Here is a 24,294-nt window from a genome sequence, read left to right as displayed (position 1 = left end):
GGGTGATTTTAAATGGAATTTCTCTTTCTAATTCTTGCTGCTGAAATGGGTTGGAGATATATAGAAATGTTGATGACTTATGTGGGTTCATTTTGTATCCTGTAACTTTGCTAAAATTGTTGATTGTTTCAACTTGCTTTTTGGTTGATTCTCTAGGATTCTTTAAGTAAACCATCATATCATCTGCAAAGAGTGATAGTTTGGTCTCCTCATTGCCAATTTTAATACCTTCAATTTCTTTTTCTTCTCTAATTGCTACTGCTAGTGTTTCTAATACAATGTCAAATAGTAGAGGTGATAATGGGCATCCTTATTTCACTCCTGATTTTATTGGGAAGGCTTCTAGTTTATCCCCATTGCAGATGATTTTTGCTGATGGTTTAAGATATATACTGTTTATTATTTTTAGGAAAAACCCTTCTATTCCTATACCTTCTAGTGATTTCAATAGGAATGGGTGTTGTATTTTATCAAAGGCTTTTTTGCATCTATTGAGATATTTATGTGATTTTTGTCAGTTTGCTTGTTAATATGGTAAATTATGTGGATGGTTTTCCTAATATTGAACCATCCTTGCATTCCTGGTATGAATCCTAACTGATCATAGTGAATAATCCTTGTGATGACTTGCTGGAATCTTTTTGCTAGTATCCTTTTTAAGATTTTTGTATCTATATTCATTAAGGAGATTGGTCTATAGTTTTCTTTCTAGGTTTTTGACCTACCTGGCTTTGGGATCAGTACAAGTTTGTGTTGTAAAATGAATTTGGTAGAACTCCATCTTTGCTCATTCTGTCAGATAGTTTGTATAATACTGAAATTAGTTGTCTTTGAATGTTTGATAGAATTCATTTTTGAATCCATCTGGACCTGGGGACTTTTTTCTTAGGGAGTTCTTTAATGCCTTGTTCAATTTCTTTTTCTGATATGGGATTATTTAAGTAATTTATTTCTTACTCTGTTAGTCTAGGCAATTTATATTTTTGTAGGTATTCATCCATATCACCTAGATTGCCATATTTGTTGCCATGTAATTGGGCATAGTGGTTTTTAATGATTGCCTTAATTTCCTCTTCATTAGAGGTGAGATCTCCCTTTTCATCTTGGAAACTGTCAATTTGGTTTTCTTCTTTCATTTTTTTAATTAGACTGACCAGTATTTTGTCTATTTTATTTGTTTTTTCAAAGTACCAGGTCCTAGTCTTATTTATTAAATCAATAGTTCTTTGACTTTTAATTTTATTAATTTCTCCTTTGATTTTCAGGATCTCTAATTTAGTCTCCATCTGAGGATTTTTAATTTGTTCACTTTCTCGTTTTTTAATATTTATGCCCATATCATTGACCTCTGCCCTTCTTAATTTGTTAATATATGAACTCAAGTACTTAAATTTCCCCCTGAGACATGCTTTGGCTGCATCCCATAGGTTTTGAAAAGGTGTGTCATCATTGTCATTTTCTTCAATGAAGTTATAAATTGTTACTATGATTTGTTCTTTAACCAGTTTTGGAGAATCCTATTGTTTAATATTCAATTAATTTTTTATTTACCTCTCCATGTACCATTACTAATTATTATTTTCATTGCATTGTGATCTGAGAAGGTTGCCTTTATTATTTCTGCTCTTTTGCACTTGTTTTCATTGTTTTCATGCCCTAATACATGGTCAATTTTTGTGAATGTACCATGTGCTGCTGAAAAGAAGGTATATTCCTTTTTGTCCCTATTTATTTTTCTCCACATGTTTACTAACTCTAATTTTTCTAAGATTTCATTCACTTCTCTTACCTCTTTCTTATTTATTTTTTGGTTTGATTTATCTAGTTCAGATAAAGGAAGGTTCAGGTCTCCCACTAGTATAGTTTTTCTATCTATTTCATCTTTGAGCTCCACTAGTTTCTTTTTTAGCAATTTGAATGCTATGCCATTTGGTTCATATATATTGAGTACTGATATTTCCTCATATTCTATACTGCCTTTTATCAGGATGTAATTACTTTCCCTATGTCTTATAACTAGATTTATTTTAACTTTGGCTTTGTCAGATATCATGATTGTGGCTCCTACCTTCTTTTCATCAGTTGATGCCCAATAGATTTTGCTCCATCCTCTTACTTTCACCCTATGCATACCTACCTTCCTTATGTGTGTTTCTTGTAGACAGCATATGGTAGGGTTTTGGATTCTAATCCACTCAGCTATTCACTTGCGTTTCATGGGTGAGTTCATTCCATTCTCATTCAGAGTTATGAATACTAGCTGCATATTTCCCAGCATTTTGATTTCTACTCCTGGTCCTGCCTTTTCGTCTTTCAATATTTCCTTCTACACCAATGTTTGTTTTTAATCAGTCCCCCTAGTTCCCAGTCTTATTTTACTTCCCTTTCTACCCCCTCTCTTCTTATTCCCCCCGTATTTTCCCTGTAGTCTTCCTAAAATTACCCCCTACCCTATCCCTCCCTTGTGCTGCTTCCCTCCCCACCAGTCCATTTGTTAGCCTTCTACTCCCCTATAGGGTGCAAATCTATTCTCTGCCCCAATGGATTGGATTGTTCTTACCACTTTGGATCAATTTTAAATCACCCTAAGGGTTGAGTATTTCCTATCTCCAACCTCTTTACTCTTCCAGTGTAATGATCTTCTCCCCCTCCCTCCATGAGCTTCTTTGTGACATATAAATTTACCCCCTTTTGTTTCTTTTCCCATTTCTTTTAGTATTAACCTCTTTTTAGCCCTAGTTGTATATACATATATATATATACATATATGTATATATATATATATATATATATACCTATTTATGTGTTATCCTTTTATCCTATACAGTTTGTCACTGTTCCCTCTAAGTGTAATTCTTCTAGCTGCCCAGGTGATAACAGTTTTTAAGAGTTACCAATGACCTCTTTTCTTATAGGGATACATGACATTTTAATTCATTGAGTCTCTTAAAAAGAAGGGATTTTTGTTTATTTGTTTTCCCTCTTTTTGATTACCTTTTGATGATTCTCTTGAGTTCTGTGCTTGGGTATCGAATTTTCTGTTTAGGTTTGGTCTTTTCTTTACAAATTCTTGGAATTCTTCTATTTTGTTGAATGACCATACTTTCCCCTGCAAGAATATAGTTAGTTTTGCTGGGTAGTTGATTCTTGGTTGCAGACCTAGTTTCCTTGCTTACCAGAATATCATATTCCATGCCTTTTGGTCCTTCAGTATGGATGCAGCCAGATCCTGCATTATCCTCACTGTGTTTCCATGGTATCTGAATGACTTCTTCTTGGAAGATTTTAATATCTTTTCTTTGGTCTGAAAGTTCTTGAATTTGGCTATAACATTTCTGGTTGTTGTCATTTAGTGATTAAGTACAGGAGGTGATCTGTGTATTCTTTCAATTTCTACTTTTCCCTCTTGATCTAGAATATCGGGGAAGCTTTCTTGAATAATTTCCTGTCATATTATGTCCAGTCTTTTTCTTTTGTCATGGTCTTCTGGTAGACCAATGATTCTTAAACTGTCTCTCCTTGAATGATTTTCTAAATTCTCTGTTTTGTGAATGAGATGCTTCATATTTTCCCCAATTTTTTCATTCTTTTGGTTTTGTTTTATAGTGTCCTGCTGCCTTGTGAGGTCACTTGATTCTAGTTGTTGTATTCTGGTTCTTAAAGACAGGATTTCATCCCTAGCTTTTTGGTAATCCTTCTCCTTCTGGTCTGATTTTCTTTGAGGTCATTTTTCATCGTTTTTACCTCATTTTTGTCTCCTTTGCCTCATTTTCCAGCTGGTTGAATTTGGCTTTCACGACACTTTTTTCTCATTTTAGTTCAAGTGCCTCTGTTTCCAGATGACTTATCTTAGTTTTTAAGTTCTTTTCCCAGTTGTCTTCAGTCTCTCTTAATTCTGTTTTGAATTGCATTTTTAGTTCTTCCAAGGCCTGTGTCCAATTCGCTGGGATTTCTAATTCTTCGTTTGCTGATCCCTCCCCCTCTGTTCCATTCACTGTATAGAAGCTGTCTATTGTAATTTCTTTCTTCTTTTTCTGTTGTTTGCTCATATTCACCACTTCTTTGCTCCCCATGTTTGTCTGTGCCCTTGCTCCTCTCATTTTTTTGGTTTTTGAGGTTTCTGTCTGTCTCCCCTTTTGGAGCTTTGACAGAAGATCTCTTGGTTCAGTCAGTGGGGTAGGGTTGTTGGGGTTTGAGCTTCTCTGTCCTCTGGAGGCTCTTGATTGGATGAAAGTACAGCAGTCAATGAGGCAGGTATGTTGGAGTCTGGGCTTTCCTGAGCTCTAAAGACTTTTGATGGGATTAAGTTCAGCTGGGTTGGGCTGGGTGTGGTCTGAGGCCAAACCTTCCTGGAAGGCTGGAGCAATATGGAGGACCTCCACAGCTCTTACCAGGCTGCCAGCTCTATGCTCCCACTCCAGCTCCTTCACTGCTAGCTGTGTTCAATGCTTTGAGCTTGGCATAGTCCTGCCCACAAGGTACACCCTCCAGACCAACATTTTTGTCCTCCCAGAGGTTCCCGCTGCTGCTGTAGGCTTAGCGCTCTAGGTAGGGGAAGGGTCCTGGGCCCTTCCTTCTGTCTTCCCCTTGAACCTGAGTCTTCTCAGATTCTGGCTTTTGTTGGGACATACCTTTTTAATTGAGTCCAGCATAAGTGTTCCTTGGCTCTGTCTTGTTACTAGGTTTCATTTTCAGTCCCCTAGTGTGAACCTTAAAAATTCTCAGATCCTACTTCATAAGGTTTAGTTAAGACCATTCCCCATTTTAAACAATGAAGGAACTTAGATCAGGAATGTGAGACCTCTACTCCACCCCTACTTAAGCCTGCTTTAGGGGAAGAAACTCCTTGATGAACAATGAAAAATACTTTAACCCATACTTATAGTAAGGAAAAAGTTTTTAAATCTAATACAAAAGGGTGCTAAGGGGACAGTTGGGTGGCTCAGTGAATTGAGAGCCAGGCCTAGAGACGGGAGGTCCTAGGTTCAAATCTGGCTTCAGACACTTCCCAGCTGTGTGACCCTGGGCAAGTCACTTGACCCCCATTGCCTAGCCCTTACCACTATACTGCCTTGGAGCCAATACACAATATTGACTTCAAGATGGAAGGTAAGGGTTTAAAGTAAAGGGTGCTAAGTACCTATAAAGGTCAGGCAACTTGTGCATTTACAAGGAGCAAAGAGGTGAGAACTTACTCAGAGATTTTTTTTCAGGCATGAACTTAATCAAAAGTTCAAGCCTTCTTAGGTGTGAATTAAGAATGGTCTATCCTTTGGAAAACGTCTACTGTGATTGGTAGATATGATAACTTAGGGGAGGAGACATAGGAGAAAATTCCCTTTAAAAGGAGAGGAGACACTGAGAACAGGGGACTCTGGCTGGACCTCCCTCTGAGGAGATTCTGAGTCTCAGAGGAACTTTCTCTCTCAGAACTCTCACTGGAACTCCCTCTGAGGAGACTCTGTCTCTCTTGGGTCTCTCTCAGGAGAGTCAGCTAGGAAAGCTGAATTGGAGGAGGCAGCTGGTGTCTCTCTGAACACTAGAATCCTTGCTTGGATGAATCTTGTGGTGAGTGGATAAAAGACTGACTGATCTTTCTGTTAGGACTTGGGCCTGGGTTGGCCAGGGCTGGCCTGGGCCGGTCTATCCTTTTTTCATTATTTCCTTTTTTTCTCTCTCTCCCTTTTTTTAATTCCTCATTTGTATTAATTAAAATCTCTATAAACCATGCTGACTTGGGTATATTTAATAATTGGAAATTTTTCCCTGGCGACAACCTTATATATTTGATTTAAAACAAGACACTGTCTTGAAACCATATTTTCTGCAGTCACAATTTAAGGCTAAGGTTTAATTCTATGATCCTATAAAATATAGACTATTGGGGGCAGCTGGGTAGCTCAGATCTGACCTCAGATACTAACTAGCTGTGTGACCCTGGGCAAGTCACGTGACTCCCATTGCCTAGCCCTTACCACTCTTCTGCCTTGGAACCAATACACAATATTGATTCCAAGATGGAAGGTAAGGGTTTAAAAAAATAGAGTATTTAAAAAATCAAGACTATGGAAGGAGTTATAAAGTCTAATTCCATTTGTGAAGTTTACCAGTCAACTTCAGTCCAGTCTTGACTGGAGTTCCACAGATTTTACATGGGGGAAGGGAAAGAGAGAGAAGAAATTCTTATTAATTGAAGAAACAATTTTAAAATAAGGCAACCAAAACATGTGATTAAAAGCATATAGCCTCCCATAAATGCTATACTTGTATGCACATATATCTTCAAATATGTACATATGCATATATACCTATGCAATATGTATATTGCACATGTATATATGTAGCTATTTGTTTATAAATACGTGTATGTTAATGTGTGTGTGTGAATTACTGGTTTTGAACAATACAGGAAATTACTGTCCCAAGGGATAGATTGGCATGGTAGTCAATAACTCCTTCCACCTCTCTGCTAAATATTGATCTCTTGCCATCTGCTGGTGGCTTTGGGTCTGCAACCAATGCCTCATTTTACAGCTCACAACCGGTAGCTTTTATATCTACTTTCCATTACAACTAATATGTATATTCAATATCTATTATATATCTATGACACAGGACTGTGGATCAATGGCAATTAGTGTGCAGCAGGTTTCATGAACGTTTTTAAAATTAATACGGTGAGCACGCTAATGAAAAGGAATTGATCCTGACCATGTTGTATCTATTACTTAGTGTCTCTCAAATGCCCTCTTCAAACTGTTTTTTTAGTTAATAAGTTTAAAATTGGTATTTTGATGTAGACTTACTCTATTGACTCATGTTTTACTTTTGAGGGATGGCTAGTGGGTGCTAAACATGTCTGATCTCCTCTTTTCTTAGGGAGCACCTTTTGCTATAGTCTTAAGTTTTTCAGGAATGATTATACTCTTACAATAAAATTTTCTAGTTTTCTCTTTCTTGAGCCAGTGGACAAGAGATTAACCATTGATTTAAGTAACTTCATCTCTTTGAGTCTTTAAAACGAGGAGCTTGGAATTTAAAACATATTTGTGGTGATGATTTGGAGAACATCTTTTTAAGATAATATCACTTTGGGTTTCCAGTTTTTAACTGAGATTCTGTTCTTTAACATGACTAAGAACCTCTGCTTTCACTGATTTCAACCAGAAACACTCAAAGTTGTGGGCCCTCCCATTCTCATGCCAGTAGCAATTTAAGAAGAGAATTGCTTGACTCTTGGACACCCTGCAGAGTGCAGTTGATATAGCATTCTAATATATGAAATAGAGGTCAGACAGAGTAATATATCAGATAGAAATGAACGATAAATGACTTAATAGCCAGAGTTTGGAAAACAAGGCAGCATTAAGGTTCACCTTAGGAAATGATCTATTAAAGCAAACAGTGATTAGGATCCACTTTTGTGATAAGAATCCATGTCAGGGAATCCATGGGTGGTTTACAGTGTTCAAGCTTTCAGCAGAACCCATAAAATTTATAAACCATTTGGCTCTTTCTTTGCCACCATGTAAGCTACTGCCAAGTTATCATTTATTCATCCTTTCTCCAACGAATAAATAAAGGAAAAGAAATAAAGCTAAATTTAGTCCTTTTTGGCTTTCTTTTCTAGGAAAGAAAGTATGCTATTTTAATCAACATGAAAATTTGAGTTCTTCATCTGAAAATTGTCTGTTCATATATTTTTCCCATTTATCATTTGGGAGATGGCTCTTATTCTTATAAATTTGACAAAATTCTTGATAGGTTTTACATATAAGACCTCTATCTGAGATGCTGTCTATAAACATACCCCCCCATTTTCTATTTTCCTTCTAATCTTGGCAACATGTTTTATCTGTACAGAAACTTTTTACACATACAGTTTTAAAGTTTATGTTAGATTTAACATCACAATATCACTCCATATATTTTCTTCTGACATTTTAATTTTTTGTGTATTTTATGTTTATACTCTATTCTTTCTTTTTTTTTTGAATCTTTATCACAATTCATTAACTTCTCCTTCACTAGAAGTCCTATCTTGTAGCAAATATGTTTATTTAACCAAAAAAAGACCAATATATTGGCCTTGACTGAAAATCCATGTCTCATTTTGCAACAGTAGTTGTAGCCATGTGCACCAACAGTAGTAAAGTCTTTATAATTCATTTATCCATGTCATTCTCCTGGTCCCTTCCCCACCTTCTAACATTCAGAGTTAACGTATCTCTTCATTTGATGTTTGAATAGCCACATTATTTCACTATCAAAATGGCAGCCCAAGAGCTGAGTGTTTGCCCTTTCAGGACAATAGGGTCCATTTTAATGTGCTGAAGAAAAAATGTACTTAATAATTAGTTGTCCAGAAGAAAAACAACTGCTTGATCACATGGGTATATGGGGATATGACTGGGGATGTAGACTCTAAATGATCACCCTAGTACCAATAGAAATAGTATGGAAATAAGTCTTGATCAATGACAAAAGTACAACTCAGTGGAATGGCACGTTAGCTATGGGAGGGAGGATGGGGAGGAAAAGAGCATGACTCATGTAATCATGGAAAAATATCCTAAATTAATTAATTAAATAAACTTTAAAAAATAAATGATTAGTTGACTAGTCTTGTATATCATTGAAAAGCAGTTCCACTTGAGGGCAGGCACAGTGTCACATCCATTCATGAAACCCCTACAACACTGAACACAGGTTCAGCACATATCCAATATTTAACACATATTTATTTGGTTAAATTGTGTGTAGTATGTCTATTTTAGTGATTGGTAACCAAGTTGGTCAAATTCGAACCAGGTGCTTCCTGTTCCCCCAGACTTATAGTATTTATAACTGATGTGTTTGTCAGATAAAGCAGAATGTCTTTTTTTTTCTTTTTCAACTGGTAGCCAGAGTGACACTTAGGAAGCTATGTGGGCCGGTGAAAATACTATTGGCTGTGGAGTTAAAAGCCTTGGTTCAAATCCCATCCTTAATACTACCTGTAAGACCTCATGTAAGAAATTTAACTTCCCTGATCCTCAGTTTCCACAACTATAAAATAATAACTTTGAATTAAATGGCCTCTATGGCCCTTTTGCAGCTCTGTACAATGGCCTGAGGAATTGTCCAGCTTACTTAACTTTTATGGGAACCGTTCTTAATGAGGTTTGCTTGTTTCTCCTTATTTCCACAGGGCATTCAGGTAACCTCCAGAAGATGGCTGAACCTGCAGGAATACCAGAGCAAAAAGTTGATGTCAGAACACGGAGTGAAGGTGCAGAGATTCTTTGTGGCAGACACAGCCAATGATGCTCTCAATGCTGCTAAGAGATTGAGTAAGTTTAGCTCATTTGCCAGGACGGAATGCCCATCGCTTCATCGCATTGCATTTTGTTGTTTGAGATATTTATATCAGTATTCTAGGGAGAGTTTTTTTATTCTAGGATTCAAATTTAATATCTGATTAGCCAAATTGATTTTTTCCCATGTGAAGGAAGCTACAGGTAATCATTTTTAATTGAATTAAATTCATTAAGTACCTACTTAGATGGAAGGGACTCTGCTAATTTCTGGAAAACAATGAAAATCATGGCAAAAATCAGGTCCTTTAGAAGACTTTGAGGAGCTTACATCCCAGTGGAGGCAAACAACATGGACATGGATGATTACATAGAAGGAGTACAGAAAGTCACCTATGAGTAATTTTGAGGAGCTTTTCATCTGAGTCTTGAAGGAAGTCAGAAATGTGGACGAGGTCCAGTTTATGCAAAGGCACAGACATGGCTGATAGAATGTCATATATTCGGAAACAAAAGTAGGACATACTCTTACAATATAAAAAAGTATTTGAGGAAAAATGACATGATTTAATTCTGCCAAGAGTTAGAGCCAGATTGTAAAGGCACCAAACAGGATTTTCTCAGAGTTTGTTCATTGGTTTGAAGCCATGTGGTCCAGTGGGAAGAGCCCTGTTTTGAGTGAGTCTCTAAGTTCCAATGGTGCCTCTGATGTCTTTTATCTCTATGACCTTGGTTAAGTCCATTCATTTTCCTCAGCATCATTTTCCTCATCTGTAAAATGATGGTTTAGAGCAGATCCCTTCGAAATATGTGATTCTATTTACACATCAAAGGGCAGCTGGGTAGCATAAATTGATAAAGGGCTTCATGAGTTCAAATCCAGTCTCAGTAGCTGTATGAATCTGGGCAAATCACTTCGCTCTCTTTGCCTCAGTTTCCTCAACTTTAAAATGAATTGGAAAAGGAAATGGCAAACTATTCCAATGTCTTTGAAAAAAAAAGTTACACATGGGATCACAGAGTCAGACACAACTGAAATGGCAAAACAACAAAATTCAGTGTTTTTCCAAACATATCCATGGGGATCTTTGTAATGGAACACAATGGATTGATGGAACCTCTAAACTGAGCGCTGGTTGGAGGGTAACCAATTATCCTTCAGGATAAAGGAGAATTTGAGGAAATGTCAGAGCAAATGGGAAGAAGTTAATGTTGCTTTTATACTGAATGTTTAATGTTTGTGCAGAAGTCTTCTAGTCCCATGGCCTTATGGGATCTGTGAGCACTTACTCAAGTCAGGTCTCCCAGAAGGCTGAATCAAAGTGGAGTAAAATTCTCCCTTTCCTGAATCTGTCAGGTGTTTCTCCTTTTTTCAGAGCATCCAGTCTCCTACCACTTCCTTCTTTTCTGCAAGTCTTTCCTAATTTTGCCTAAAGATGCATCTTGAACTTATGTCTAGACCCCTGTTTGACTAGCAATTATTATTCTACATTCCTACTTCCATCTCATTTATGCCAGGCCCTTCGGTGCTCCTCAGAAACCCTGGCTGACCCATATGATACTCTTAAGTAACTCCTGCCTGTGGCTTTATAAGTGTGAGGAAGGGAGGGCAGAGAAGCCTCCCTCCATCCTCTTTCTAGTCCCCAGATCATGACTGCTAGCATCAGCCTTTCCCTAACAAGGGTTGTTTAGAATACTTGCTAAAACACTGATCTGTTTCCTTGATCTCCAGAGGCTGTCAGAGAAATAAAATGCTGTTTTCTTGACTTAAAGTATATGGCAGCAGACTCTTTCATTCGACCTAGAACATGGAGTTGGGATCAAAGAACATAGGTTAGGATCAAGCCTCTCCTAGAAAGAGTAAATGCAAACCCTTCTCCCTCCTCTCTCCTCCTCTGAGAATCCTAGAGAATAAAATGAAATAATGTTGGGAAATTATTTTTAAAAAATTTAAAATATTATATATATTTGAGTGATTATGATGATAGCGGTGGTTGCTTATGCTGAGCTGTTGTTGTTATCTATCCATGAACTGAATTTATCCTAATCTTTAAGAAGAAAATGACTCCCTAATAGAGCAGGTTCCAGTTATTAGAAACCATTCCTGTAGCATATTTAGTCATGGCAATAGAATTGGAAATTGTAGTCCATAGGGGCAATGGAGGGAAAGTATAGGGAGAGGCCTTAGGGGAGAGATTGATTGAAATCATCGGTAATGCAAACAAATGTATTCTAGAAGATAACACAAAATAGGGTCCTGCCAACTTCTTAGCAGTGTGACTGGCCAGGACACTGATCCCCTCTCCCAGGGATAATTTCCAGAGGGGCAAAAGAAGGACAATAACAACCACAAACACCATATCACAGCATCTGGTGCATAACAGGTGCTTAATAAATACTTGGTGGTGATTGATGAATTATTCTATGGAAAGCACTCTGCAAAGCTGTAAGTCCCATATATGTTTCAGGTTTTTTTTTATAATTCCTGGTTTTTTATTGATCTTACCCTGAGTCAAGTTTCTCATATTCTTAAGAGAATGAACAAATGAATGAATGAATGAAAAAACATTTATTGAGCAATTTCTGTATACCAGGATGCAGAAGGAAATGGCAGACCACTGGAGGATCTTTTGCCAAGAAAGTCTGTGGATGGGATAGGCATGCTTTGGGTCACAAAGAGCTGAGCACAACTGAACAATTCAATGACAACAACATCATGTGCCAAGAAACTTATTAGGCTCAGGGAATACAAATATAAAAGTGAGATCATCTTTGTCCTAAAGGAATTTACAGTCTAGTCCAGTGATCCTATACATTTAGAGAAGGGGAAGCCAAGAAAGGGTGTTTTGGTCTGAAGAACCACAAGGAGGGTAAATATAAATTTCATTTTTATTTTTTTAGAAAAAAATTTCATTTAATTAATTAATTTAGAATATTTTTCATTGGTTACTTGACTCATGTTCTTTCTCTCCCTTCCTCTCACCCCCCTCCCATAGCCAATGAGCAATTCCACTGGGTTTTACATGTGTCATTGATCAAGACTGATTTCCCTCCTTCCTGGAATTCCCCCAGCACTTTAACCTCCTAGTTTCACTTTTCCTTTTCACACATGCAAAAAAAAAGTACTTCCTATTGAAGCACTTGTGTCTCTCTGCTCTGCTCCTAAGTATCTTAGGTAGGATTTGAACCTAATTTACTTGAGTCCAAGCCCTGTCCTCTGCCAGTGGACCATGACTCTTCAACAGCACACTTTTACCTGTTAGATGGTCTTTGGGTCCTGGACCTTAAGGGCTCTATTGAAACAGGGTTCTAATCAAAGATAAATTAGGTAAGTAATTTAAGTAATTAGGTTAGGTAAATTCAGGCTTTCACTGTGAAGGCTCACCTCTTCCTAAAATCTTCTGGCATGAGATGGTGCATCTCTCCCACTTCATCAAGTTGAGGCATCTTTTATACAAACAATTTTTATTACAAACATTTCCAAGAGAAGTTTCAAAGAAGCATTTCTCCTCCTTTTCATTGAGTTACATGCCCTCTTACATGATGCCAGATGTCCGACATCTTGATTTTATATAAAATATTCTAAGTACAATTTCAATCATATGATTCTGGGGAAGATTTACTTGGAAATTGGTTGTGAAGGTGGCTTTAAAAAACACAACTTGTTTCAAAGCACAGATGTTTTCTTATAGATTTCATCTCCTCACTCATTACTTTCCTGACTTCTTTAACTCAATGATGTTCTTGGGAGAGTCTCCATCCTGTCAGCATTTTTATGATAAGGAATGCATGTTAATAAAATTAGGGGAAGATGCAGCAGGTTCTGAGGCTGTCATTGGATAATTTGAGTAATCTACCAACATTGTCTTGATGGTTCATTTTATTGCCTCTCGAATAGCAAGGGAAGATTTGTGGGGCCATTATGGTTTAGAGGGAGAGGTTGATGGAAATTGGTAATGCAAACAACCTTTGGATTTTAACAAAATTTGTTATGACCGGCATCTTAGATGAGACTCATTTTCTCATAGGGGATGGATTTTAGCAATTCACTGACTTGACTAAAAAGTGTGCACAGTGTACCCACCTTTGACAGCAAATAAGTGATCCTTTGAGTGATTAGTTCCTTAGGAAGGATTGCTTCCTTTACTAGCCATTGGCGATGGGACGTCCCCATTACCAGAGTGAGTGAATGGGGATTTAATTCAAGGTGAGGGAGCCACAGGGGTTTCTTCTTTGCTCCAAGGTTCAGGGACCAAGTTGTACAATTGTCCAGGCTCCCTTCTCCCTGCCCTCTCCTCATTCCCTGCTTTCTCCTTGCCATGGTCCTGCTGCTACTGTAGCCCTTCCTGGCCATTGCCTGCCTCCCACTCCCAGGCTGATCTCTGTGCCGCTGTCATAGCCACAGCACCTACTCTGGAACTTGTCTTTGGGGCCTCCCTCTGTACTTTCCCTGCCGTTGCCCCTATGGACTACAGTCTCCAATTCTACTGCTGTGACTAAATTTGCTCTAGTAGTTTCTGATAACTGGAGCTTTGTCTATTAGGTAATCATTTTCTCCTTAAAGATTAAGATAAATTCATTTAAAGGATAGATAATAACAATATCATCAAAACCTACCACTGTCATCGTAATCACTAAAATGTATATAGTAATTTAAATTTTATTAAACAACTTTAAAAATTCATTCGATCCTCAAAGCAACTCGGGTGGTAGGGTTTATTATTATTGCCATTTTACAGCTAAAAAACTGAGGCAGAACCACAAAATGGTTATGTCTAAGGCAGGATTCAAACTCAAGTCTTTGTGCCACCTCTGTGAACAAATATTTATTTATTGATTGCTCATGATGTGTGAAGCACATCAGTATTATAACCATGATCATTAGGCACAGGGACTGGAAATACCATTTCACTGATATTGGAGATGACCCCTACCATTGTTGGTCAGTGCTTTCCTGGCATCTTGTAGATCCAGAGCTTGGAGAGATCAAATCACTTGCCTAGGGTCACAGGGAGAATATGTACTATAGGAGGGGCTTGAACTTGGGTCTTTCTGACTCAGAGGCCGGTTTTCTCTTCACTATGCCAAGCTGTTTCTCATGAATAATCATTAGAGGAGAGAGAATCAAATGAGTGTAGCTTTTAGCTAAGAAAAGAAGTCTACTGAGAAACAGCTTTTGCATATGAAAATGGACTGAATTAGACAAGAATTTTTTTCCTTTTTGACTTAGAAGTTTGACAATTGATTTTGCCATTCATGTTGACAAGAAAATCTTAGTGTATGATTAAAGGAAAAAGATTGTGTTTTAAATAGTTACATTTTTGTTGTTGCTGCTTTTTCATTAGGAAATGATACTGAAGTAGGAAAGCAGACATTCATTCTCTCTGTGCTAATGACACAGCATCATCCGATGGAGATAAGAAGCTTTTATTGAACTTGACTTGCTTATGAAGGATTTCAGCTCTGGCATATTTCTAGTCATCAATATACCTTCCTCTTTCGTTTTATATAATCACATCCTAAAGCCAGATGAGTTATGACACCATTAAGGAACTGTATGCGAAGTATAAAGGCCATGGTTACACATTAAGATGATTGGCAGCCTTCATTAATTGTTTAGGTAATTAACTGTGTCTCTAACTGTTCTACTCGTCAGGGCTTTGTTCTGGCTCTGCTTATGAAGCTTAGAAATCTTGTATCAGAATCCTAAGTTCTGGAATGGAGGGTCCTCATCATTAACCAGACTCTGGTGGGCAACTCTGTGTCCTCGATGCTCAGAATTTTCATTCCAGAACAGAAAATACAATGTTGTTCTCCTGTCATTGCTAGTCTGTTACAAAAACACTCAATTAAACGAATAGATTTTAAGAAGGGAGCCAGATGTACCAGTTTTGACTAAATCAAAGACACCAGTGGGCTAATACCCAGGACAAGGAGGAGCAACTAGCTGAATGTGGATTCCATTTAATCATTTCTTGGCCTAAATAAGATGCTTTCTATGACTTGTCTGTAGATAGTAGTCAACAGGAACATTGAATTCTCCCCTTGTGAAATATTCATTGACTTGAGTTTGGGTCATTCAAATACACTCCCATTGGTTCAGGGGCATTCCTGCTTCCAGCATGCATCTCAATTAAAACAAGTGAATGAATAGTCTTAACAGTTGTGTAATTAGGAACCTAATGAGGGATTTGTTCATTATTCTTCCCTGCTGTGGCTCTTCAAAAATATTTCTCTTTCCCCACTTGCATCAACTCTTCTCCTACTTTATAAGGTAATTTGTTTCAGTTTTTTTTTTTGATAGCTTTCATGTGATTGTTTTAATCTATTTAACATGGTTGGGGGATTGATCTGTAGGGATCCACCTTATGGATGTCAATTCTTCATGCTATCTTGGCATAAGCAAGGCATCTTAGGAGGGGATGTGTTGTAGATCAGGTAGAGGACTGAGAATAAAAGGTCAATCAATCTTTTTTTTTTTTCCAAAGGCTAGATAATGCCTATCTTTTTAGACTCCTCAGAAGTGAAAAAAGAACTTACTAGATAAACTCAGTGTGTTTGATAATGGGAGCCAATATTTTTTTTTCCTCTTCACTTTTTAGTAACTAAAAATTTTAAGCCTAAGAAAAGAAAAAAGAATAGGACAGAATGTTATAAAACCTTAGTGAGAGCCTGATGTCGTTTTTATCTGGAAAGATAATTTATGGCAGTGTGACTGCTTTTATGCTCTCTCTAATTCAAGGGTTTCTAATATGGGGTCTGGGAACTTGTTTTTTAAAAAAATTCAGAATAATTTAGTGAGTCTTTAATAAGCTCCTAATATAGGACAAATGACATAAATGTCATATATCATAAGTTATTATTTGACTGGATTCATGGGGAAGTTCAAGCAGAATGAATGACCAGAGATTTTTGAGTCACCAGTCATTTGTAGTTAAGCAGATCAAGGAAACCATCTAATCAGATGGAGATCAAAGAAGGTCAGTCAATCAGCAGGCATACATGAAGTGCCTACTGTATATTGGGGACTGTGATCGTTACTGGGGATCCAGTGATGAAATGCATGACATGGAGAGAAATCTTTCTCAATATGGATAGGCATGATGTTTATACTACACAGAGTCAGAGAAAGCATGTTGGAATAGGGGAGTGACTCATCACATAGTCTAGAGGCATTAGGACATATTATGTAAAAGAGAATAACATGATATGTGGAAATCTTCCTTCCCGCCCATCTCCCTGCACCACAAGCACCTGTTTGAATTGGTGAGTTTCTCTGGGTACCCACTATATCTTGCCAGGCTCCAGCCCTCTTCACTTTACTCCCCAGACATTTCCTCACCTGCCACTTGGATAATGAGTACAACCTTCTGTACTTCATTGTCCCCCTTCCCCCAAACCTCTCTAGTTTTGGATCTATGATCAGATCAACATTGCCATTGCCAATGGAAAGAGCCAATAAATCTGCTCCCCTCTGACTCCACTCACCACTTCTTAGTCAGTCAACATTAATTAAGTACTTCCTGTGCTAAACTCTCTATTTGTACTACAACTCTAACCGAAATTAGTACCAGTGGCCACCACTCCCCCATTTGTCTTGTGTTCCCACCTCTACCCAGTAGCCCATTAGAATGGGAGTCCCTGGACAGCAAGGATTATTTTTATTTTTGTATGGATCTCCATTGATTAGCATGGTGACTGGGGCATAGTGACTACTTAATTGCTTATTAACTTGATTCTTTGAAGGTAAGAACTGTGTTCCCTTTTGTATTTGTATCACTAAAATTTATCAGAGAGCATGGTATGTGGAGAGTGCTTATAAAGGACTCTTCATTCATTCATTCATCCCATGAATTCATTCATTCATGCATGTTGGCATGTATCCATATATGAATCTGTCCATAGATCTAGTTTCTCATTTATTCAGTAATCCTGAGAAAGAGAGAGGTTGGCATTAGATTTTGGAGTCCTTTGAATGCCATTCTACACAGCGGCAGTTTATTTTTCAGCCATAGGTAAAACCACTGAAGATTTTTGAGTAGGGGAATCACATATTCCCATCTGTGCATTAGGAAGATCATTTGTTTGTCAAGTGAAAGAAAGTCTCAGAATAGAGACAGAATGCAAAGAGGAGCCATTGTATTAACTTAGGTAAGAGGTTCAAAAAAGTATGCCTGACCTAGTAAAAAGGAACAAGAATCAATTAACTATTGATCAACAAACATTGATTAAAAACTTACTTCATGTTAGGAACTGTGGGAAATTTTGGGGGTACAATGACAGAAACGGTTCCTGTCCCTAAGTAACGTATTCTAGCAGGTGAAGGTTTCCCCTGAACTAACACTGATGAAATTTGGCAGCTAATTCGATGTGGGAGGTGAAGGCTAAATAAGAGGCAAAGACAACTTAGATGAAAGGAACCTGGATTCCTGAGAGGAGGGAATGGTGCTTCTATTAACAGAAAAAAGTGAGCTGAAAGAGGGAGGATTTGGGGCATAGGGGTGGGGTGAAATGACAAGTTCAGTTTTGGATATGTTGGGTTTAAGGTATCTTTCTGAAATCTAGATAGAGATGTCCGGGGGGGTGGGGGGGGACAAATGTAAATTGGAAAATAGAGCTCAGTGAAAAACCAACTTGGGGACAGTAAATAAAGTTCTGGAAGACCTCCATTTGAACCCTGCCTCAGATATCGCCAAGTGGTGTGACTCCAGGTCTCTTACTTAACTTCTTTGTGCCTCATTTTCCCCATATGTCAAAGGAGAAGGTGGGACACAAGGGCTTCTAAGGTCCTTCTAGACTTAAACATAGAGGGGATATAGATTTGGGAGTGATAGGCACAGTGGTGATCCTTGTCACCATACAAGTAGTCCTTATATCATCCTGTGCAGACACAAACAAATCATCATTGCCTGTGGGCTATCAGAAATATGGGAGATTCTTTGGAGACCTTGCCTGTGGTATAGAGGGAAAAAATCACCAGCTCTAGAGTCAGAGACCCTGGGTTCAAATCCTTCTTCTGAATTGAATTACCTGTATGACCTTTGGGAAGTCACTTAAACTCAGTGGATCTCAGTTTCCTCATCTATAAAATGAAGAGCTTGAATGAGATTACTCTTTAGGTCCTTTTCATCCCCAGATCTATGATCTTCTGGCCAAAGTGACTTAGAATACTCCTCAGTGTTCTGAATATTATTTCTAGAGATTCAGTTGGTCCCTTTTCCCATTTGGGGAATTCATAGTCCTCTGAAAATATTTGAAATCTTAATTATGTCTAGGGTTAATATGTTAACTAATGAGCTCTCATTCATTCATAATTATTACTGAACAAAGTCAATTTTCATTTTTCTTCTGGTGGATAATTGTTTTTTTTCTGCCACTGGCACATTCCAATGGTTGCCCAGTCAGTTTGTGCTTGGGGAATACAAACTCATTTTGTTATTATCTTAAGCAAATTAAAAAGACAAAGTTGGGAGTGGAATGTAAAGCCCATCATGTAAGAAACATTGTACTCCCGGGTCACAAGACCTGAATTCTAGTCCCATCTTTTGCCTGAAAAATAATATGGGACTCAGTGAGAAGAGAGAAGTAGTGGTTTGACTTCAGAGGCTGCACAGAAATGAAAATGTAGGTTATCTCCCATGATTGGCCATTATAAGGTGAGTGCCTGCCCCATATCTGGATCAGAAATAATGAAGAGCTAATATTTGAATCAAGAGTATATTTTATTTTGGTTCAGGGAAATGCTTCCTCATGAGAAGAGCTTAGGAAGAGTGAGTTGAGAATTAAATTGAGCATTTATAAAGCACCTACTGGTTACTTTTCAGAATGTAAAAGCTTCAATGCATGCATTTGGGAGAGGAGTATAGAATCTTAGTGGTCCAGAAGACCAGTCAGAGGTTGCCTAGTCAGTCCAACTTGTACATCAGTCAGTGGACCAGCATATATTAAGCTCCTGATGTTCGTTAGGCAAAGCTAGCCTGGATGTATAAATACAGAAGGAAAAATAATTTCTTATCTCAAGGAGTTTGTCTCTACAAAGATCTCCTCTCCAATGTGTCCCTGGAGACCCAAACCTCTGCTCAAAGGCCTTCATTTAGAGGGAGCTCAGTATCCCTCGAGGTAGCCCAGTCCATTGGGAGACTTTTGGTTGTTGGAGAGCTTTTCTTGGCATCAAGCCCTGGTTTTCCTCTTTGTAGCTCCTGGTTTTATCCTTTATTCCTCTTACTACCATCTGAATTCAGGAAAAACAAATCTAGTCTTTTTTCCATGTGACAAATCCCTGAAGACTAAATTCTCTATTCTCTAGGTTAGACAGTGACTGAATAAGTACTAAACAATTGTGTGATCCTGATCACTAAACCTTTCCTCGCCTCAATTTCCTCACATGAAAATTGGAGAGAGTTACTCCAGCCCTACTCTTCTCAGGTTGTTAGTGTAAAGTTCCAGAGAGACTAGGTAGGTTAGTGGCATCGCAGACAGAGTGCTGGACTAGAAGTCAGATCCCAGTTTGAATCCTGCCTTAGACTCTTCTAAACTGTGTCACCTTGGGGCAGTCACTTAGCATTCTTCCTCAGTCTCAGTGTCTCCATAGGTAAGTGGTAATAGAACCTACCTAACAGGTGTGTGAGGGTCCAGGAAGATAATGTATGTAAGCTCTGTGGGAATTATAAAGCTCATACAAATGCTTGCTATTATTAATAGATGTATGGGAAAGCATTTTGAAAATGCTATGCAAATAGCTACTATTGTAACTTGAATACCTCATTTGATGCCTTATATGTATACAATTCATTCAATCAATATATAAAAATACTCTCCAAGGACAAATATCAAAATGCTTTTGGAGCAATTTGTTATTTTTTTTATTATATCCATCACTAAACTTCTTGAATAGATGGATATTTGGAAGTTGGCTATACTTTCCAAAGGGTACAGTGGGAATCGAAATCAGGGGACCTGGCTTCAAATTTGATTCCTAATCCTTATTACCTGTGGGACCATAGAAAATTAATTTTCTTATAAAATTATTGTTATTTTATATTATTATTATTATTATTATTATTTTATAGAACCTGGATGCCAGCTTCTCATCTGTAAAAGGGGGGAGGGGTTATCCTGGATGATCTCTAAGGTCCTTTTCTGATCAAAATCTTGAATTCGGTGACTCTGTATGTACATTTAGTCTCAGTAGATAGGGTAAGTGTCTCTTAAGGATTTGAAATTAAAATTTCTTGGATGACTTAGTTTAATTCCCACCAAACTAAGGAAGTGTTATATCGAAAGTGTCTGAGCTTCCAGCAGAATCTGGATTGACAGCAAGATGTTTTGACATCATTCATGGTAGTATTTTAGGAAAATGGAGTCTGGGGCATTGAGGAGGGTTAAAGAGTGAGAATTCTGTGGAATACATTGTCAACTCACCAGAGTATTTTTCTTACAGACTAAAAACTGTATGGTGAGATACAGGAATGGCCCCAGGCAAAATTCTTTAGTAGAAGCAGTTCCATTATATATGCTCTTTCCTACTTTTCCACTCTTTCTCTCCTTCCTTCAGTTTCCTGTTTGCCTCAGGCCTTTGGCTTGCCCTCTCTGGTCTGGCACCTTTCTGCCTTTCCTCTTTCTCATAAAACAATATCTTATCTGGATAAAAAGACAGTTATGTTTTCTTGAATTTTATTTCATACCTTATTGCCCCACAATGAGCTAATCTCATAGACTTGCACATAGTAGGTATTCAGGAAATATTTAATGAATAAATGAAGCAAAAATGTGGCCTCTCAAGGAACAGCTGTACATTTAAACTATACCTTTCTGGAGAGAATGCTAGACTTTTCCTATGTAATCCTTTAGTTGGCTTTCCTTGGACTGTTAATGTTAATAGGAAGGGAAGTAGAATGGGAGCCTGGAGGGGGGATATTCCTGGGATTATAGAATTTAAACTGAAATCAATCATTCAACAAGAATTTGTTTAGCATCTAATATATGACCAGCATGTGCACGGTCTCAGTAACAGGGGGACAAAGAATAAGAATATTTTGACTCAGAGGGAGCTTATATTCTAGTAGGGAGACCAGAAGGACACGTAGAAGCACCCAGAATATAAATACTAGTAACATAGTTGAAAGCAGCTGGAGTGGTAGGATTTGGGCTTCTTGAGCTCTATCTTGAAAGAAGAGGGATTCCTTCAGTTGGAGGTGAGAAAAGATTGCATTCTAAGTTAGAGGAACAAGAGCTGATCCAAAGCCCAGGGATAGTTAATGTCCTATCCCATGTGAGGAACAGAGAGAGCCTAATTTAACTGAATCACAGAATGCAGAAGGGGAAGTAATGTTTAATACCTCTGGAAAGAGAGGCTAGTGATTGTGAATAGCTTTAAAACTGGATTGGTTGCAGAGCAGCTATGTGGTTCATTGGATTGAGAGTCAAGCTTAGAGATTGGAGGTCCTGCATTCAAATCTGGGCTCAGACATTTACTTTCTAATCGTGTGATCCTGGGCAAATCACTTAATCCCCATTTCCTAGCCCTTACCGCTCTTCTGCCTTGGAACCAATGCAGAATATTGATTGTAAGACTGAAGATAAGAGCTTTAAAATTGGTTGATTGGGGTTGTGTCATTTTTGACCCTTTGTGATCCCTTGAAATTTTCTTTGCAAAGATACTGCTATTTCTTTCTGCAGACCATTTTATAGATGAGGAAACTGAGACAAACGAGGTTAAATGACTTGTCCAAGGTCACACATGTAGTAAGGGTCTGAAACTGAATTTGAATTCTCAAGTCTTCTTGATTTGAGGCTCAGTGATTTCTACCCACCCTGAATCCTCCTTCATGATTTACATTATCACATGGAAATGAATTCATTTTTGGAGAAGAATATTGAGTTTTTACTACATCCTTGCTAAAATCCATGAACTTCTATTGACATAAGAGTACTTGAACAGTTAGGAATTGAAGGTATGAAATATATTTTATGCTTCTTCACACTAATGTAAATGATTACTTGATCAATATAAATGTAGCATTTAAATAATGAGACTTCATCCAGAGAAGCAATGACTTAGTGGGAAAGTGCGATGGATGTGGAAACAGTGCCTGGGTTCGAATGTTGACTCTTTCATATACTCTCTGGGTGACTTTGGGAGAGCCAAACTTTATCCTTATGGTGCTTGGTTTCCCCACCTGCAAAACGAGGAAGTTGGACCCGATGACCAATATATGGTTTTACCCATGGAACATAGGTTTCATAACCCATAAAGTCTGCCCTTAGAGCACCAGTTTCATGACCTATAATGCCTTATCCATAAAGCATAGATTTAATGACCTATAAGATCTTGCCCTTAGAGAACAGCTCCCTTTAGGTTGAAATCCATGCTCTAAGGGTAAGGCTCACAACTTTATGTTCTTGAAACCTTTTACCTTCTTGACTGAAAGTTCTCAAAAGCTTCATGTATAAGCTGTCACCACACCTAGCAGCTGCTGTCTAAGAAAATAGCTTGTTGGATGCTTCACAATGACATTTGAGTGACATGCCTGATTTAGTATGCTGCTTGAATGGTTACTTTATATTAATGAGCATGCTATTGGTTGATGGGCCTTTTGTGCGGTAGAAATTTGCCGAATAAAAAGCCAGGACAGTTGTACTACTGTGAGGAAAATGAAAAATTTATTTTATTCTCATGGCAACGTAATAAATATTAACAGTGGGATTGTGCTTTAAGACACAAGACTATTCCCTAAGGAAATTGTTACAGAGTAGGCACTGTTTACTTAGAATTCTTGATAAATCGAGCTGAGGCTCCATTTTGAGCTTTCTGGGTTATCTCCAAAAAGGGGGAGAAAATGATGTAAAAAAAAATTACCTATGTATGGCTTGATCCAAGATCGGGAAAGAAGAAACAGGGTGAGTCAACAAGCTCCTTCAATTAGAATTCCGTTTTTTGTTTGTTTGTTTGTTTGTTTCTGTTCAACATAGAATGAGCTAAGGGATTTGGGACTCTTGTCTCTCTCAAATTTAATACAAGCCAAGTATTAGAATACTGTTTTTTTTTTTACATCGTTGGGCTTTATTCACCAGTTCCTTCCCTATTAGAGAAAGAAGGCAGATGGAACAAGGATAATAGGAGGAGAAATAGCCCCACTTACAGTATTTGATATGCAAAAAATAAAACTTGTTCCAAGGCTTCGGGTATTCCATCTTTCACATAAGAACAGCTTTGTATAAATAAAGGAATAGGAGCTCAAACTGTGTCCTTGTCATCAATGACAATGATGCTTTTGAAAGGAGGAACTCCCAGGTGAGGAAACTCCTACCATTACAAGTCAGTAACTTCTTTTTAACTTCTTAGAGTAGTAAGATGTTAAGTGATTTGCCCTGGTTGACAATTGTTGTGAAGATCCAGTGAGGTGACTTTTAATGACTTATCCAGGGTCATATGCCAATATATGTCAGGGGCAGGACTGGAAGTCAGGATTGCCTGATGGGCTTCCTATCTGCTATGCTGCATTGCCTCATATTGTTCTGACTATATGGATGCCATCAAGCCTTCTGGCAGGGATGGTTTGGGACAATAGCATCTCCTACCTTGTAAACAATATATTGCAAATGGTATATCATATGCATGCAGTATATTATGATTTAACTCATGGGACAAAAATGTATTTTGATGTAGTTGTGCTACTTTTAGTAACTAAGGGATAGGAAGCACTCTGTGGTGATGACATCATAACCTATGTGCCTGATTGGTTGACCATTCACATAATGTTTCTTGGACATACCTGAGTAGATATTATTTATTTCATGTTTTGTTCCTTGCCCGCCATATTTCTGTTCACAAGGGAACCATCTATACATACTCAACCCTAGTAAACTCTATGACAGGGATTCTTTTGTTTTTGTTTTAGTTTTTTTATTTTAATTACTAGTAACTGTCACTGGTTATGGAACATAGTAGGTGCTTAATGAACTTATTGAGTGAATTGAATGGAATCATGGAATCCCT

General features: G+C 37.8%; 1 protein-coding gene across 1 annotated transcript in view; it reads left to right on the top strand.

Annotated features, from left to right (window-relative positions):
• Positions 1 to 24,294, top strand: part of SUCLG2 (succinate-CoA ligase GDP-forming subunit beta) — a 350,518-nt gene that overhangs the window by 59,928 nt on the left and 266,296 nt on the right. Inside the window, exon 2 of the mRNA XM_007500056.3 lies at positions 9,191 to 9,332. Within this exon, the coding sequence (XP_007500118.1) occupies positions 9,191 to 9,332 (142 nt within the window). The remainder of the gene's footprint in view (positions 1 to 9,190; positions 9,333 to 24,294) is intronic.

The sequence above is a fragment of the Monodelphis domestica genome, chromosome 7 (assembly GCF_027887165.1).
Source record: "Monodelphis domestica isolate mMonDom1 chromosome 7, mMonDom1.pri, whole genome shotgun sequence".
NCBI classification, from domain to species: domain Eukaryota; kingdom Metazoa; phylum Chordata; class Mammalia; order Didelphimorphia; family Didelphidae; genus Monodelphis; species Monodelphis domestica.
This window is presented reverse-complemented; position numbering and strand designations above follow the sequence as displayed.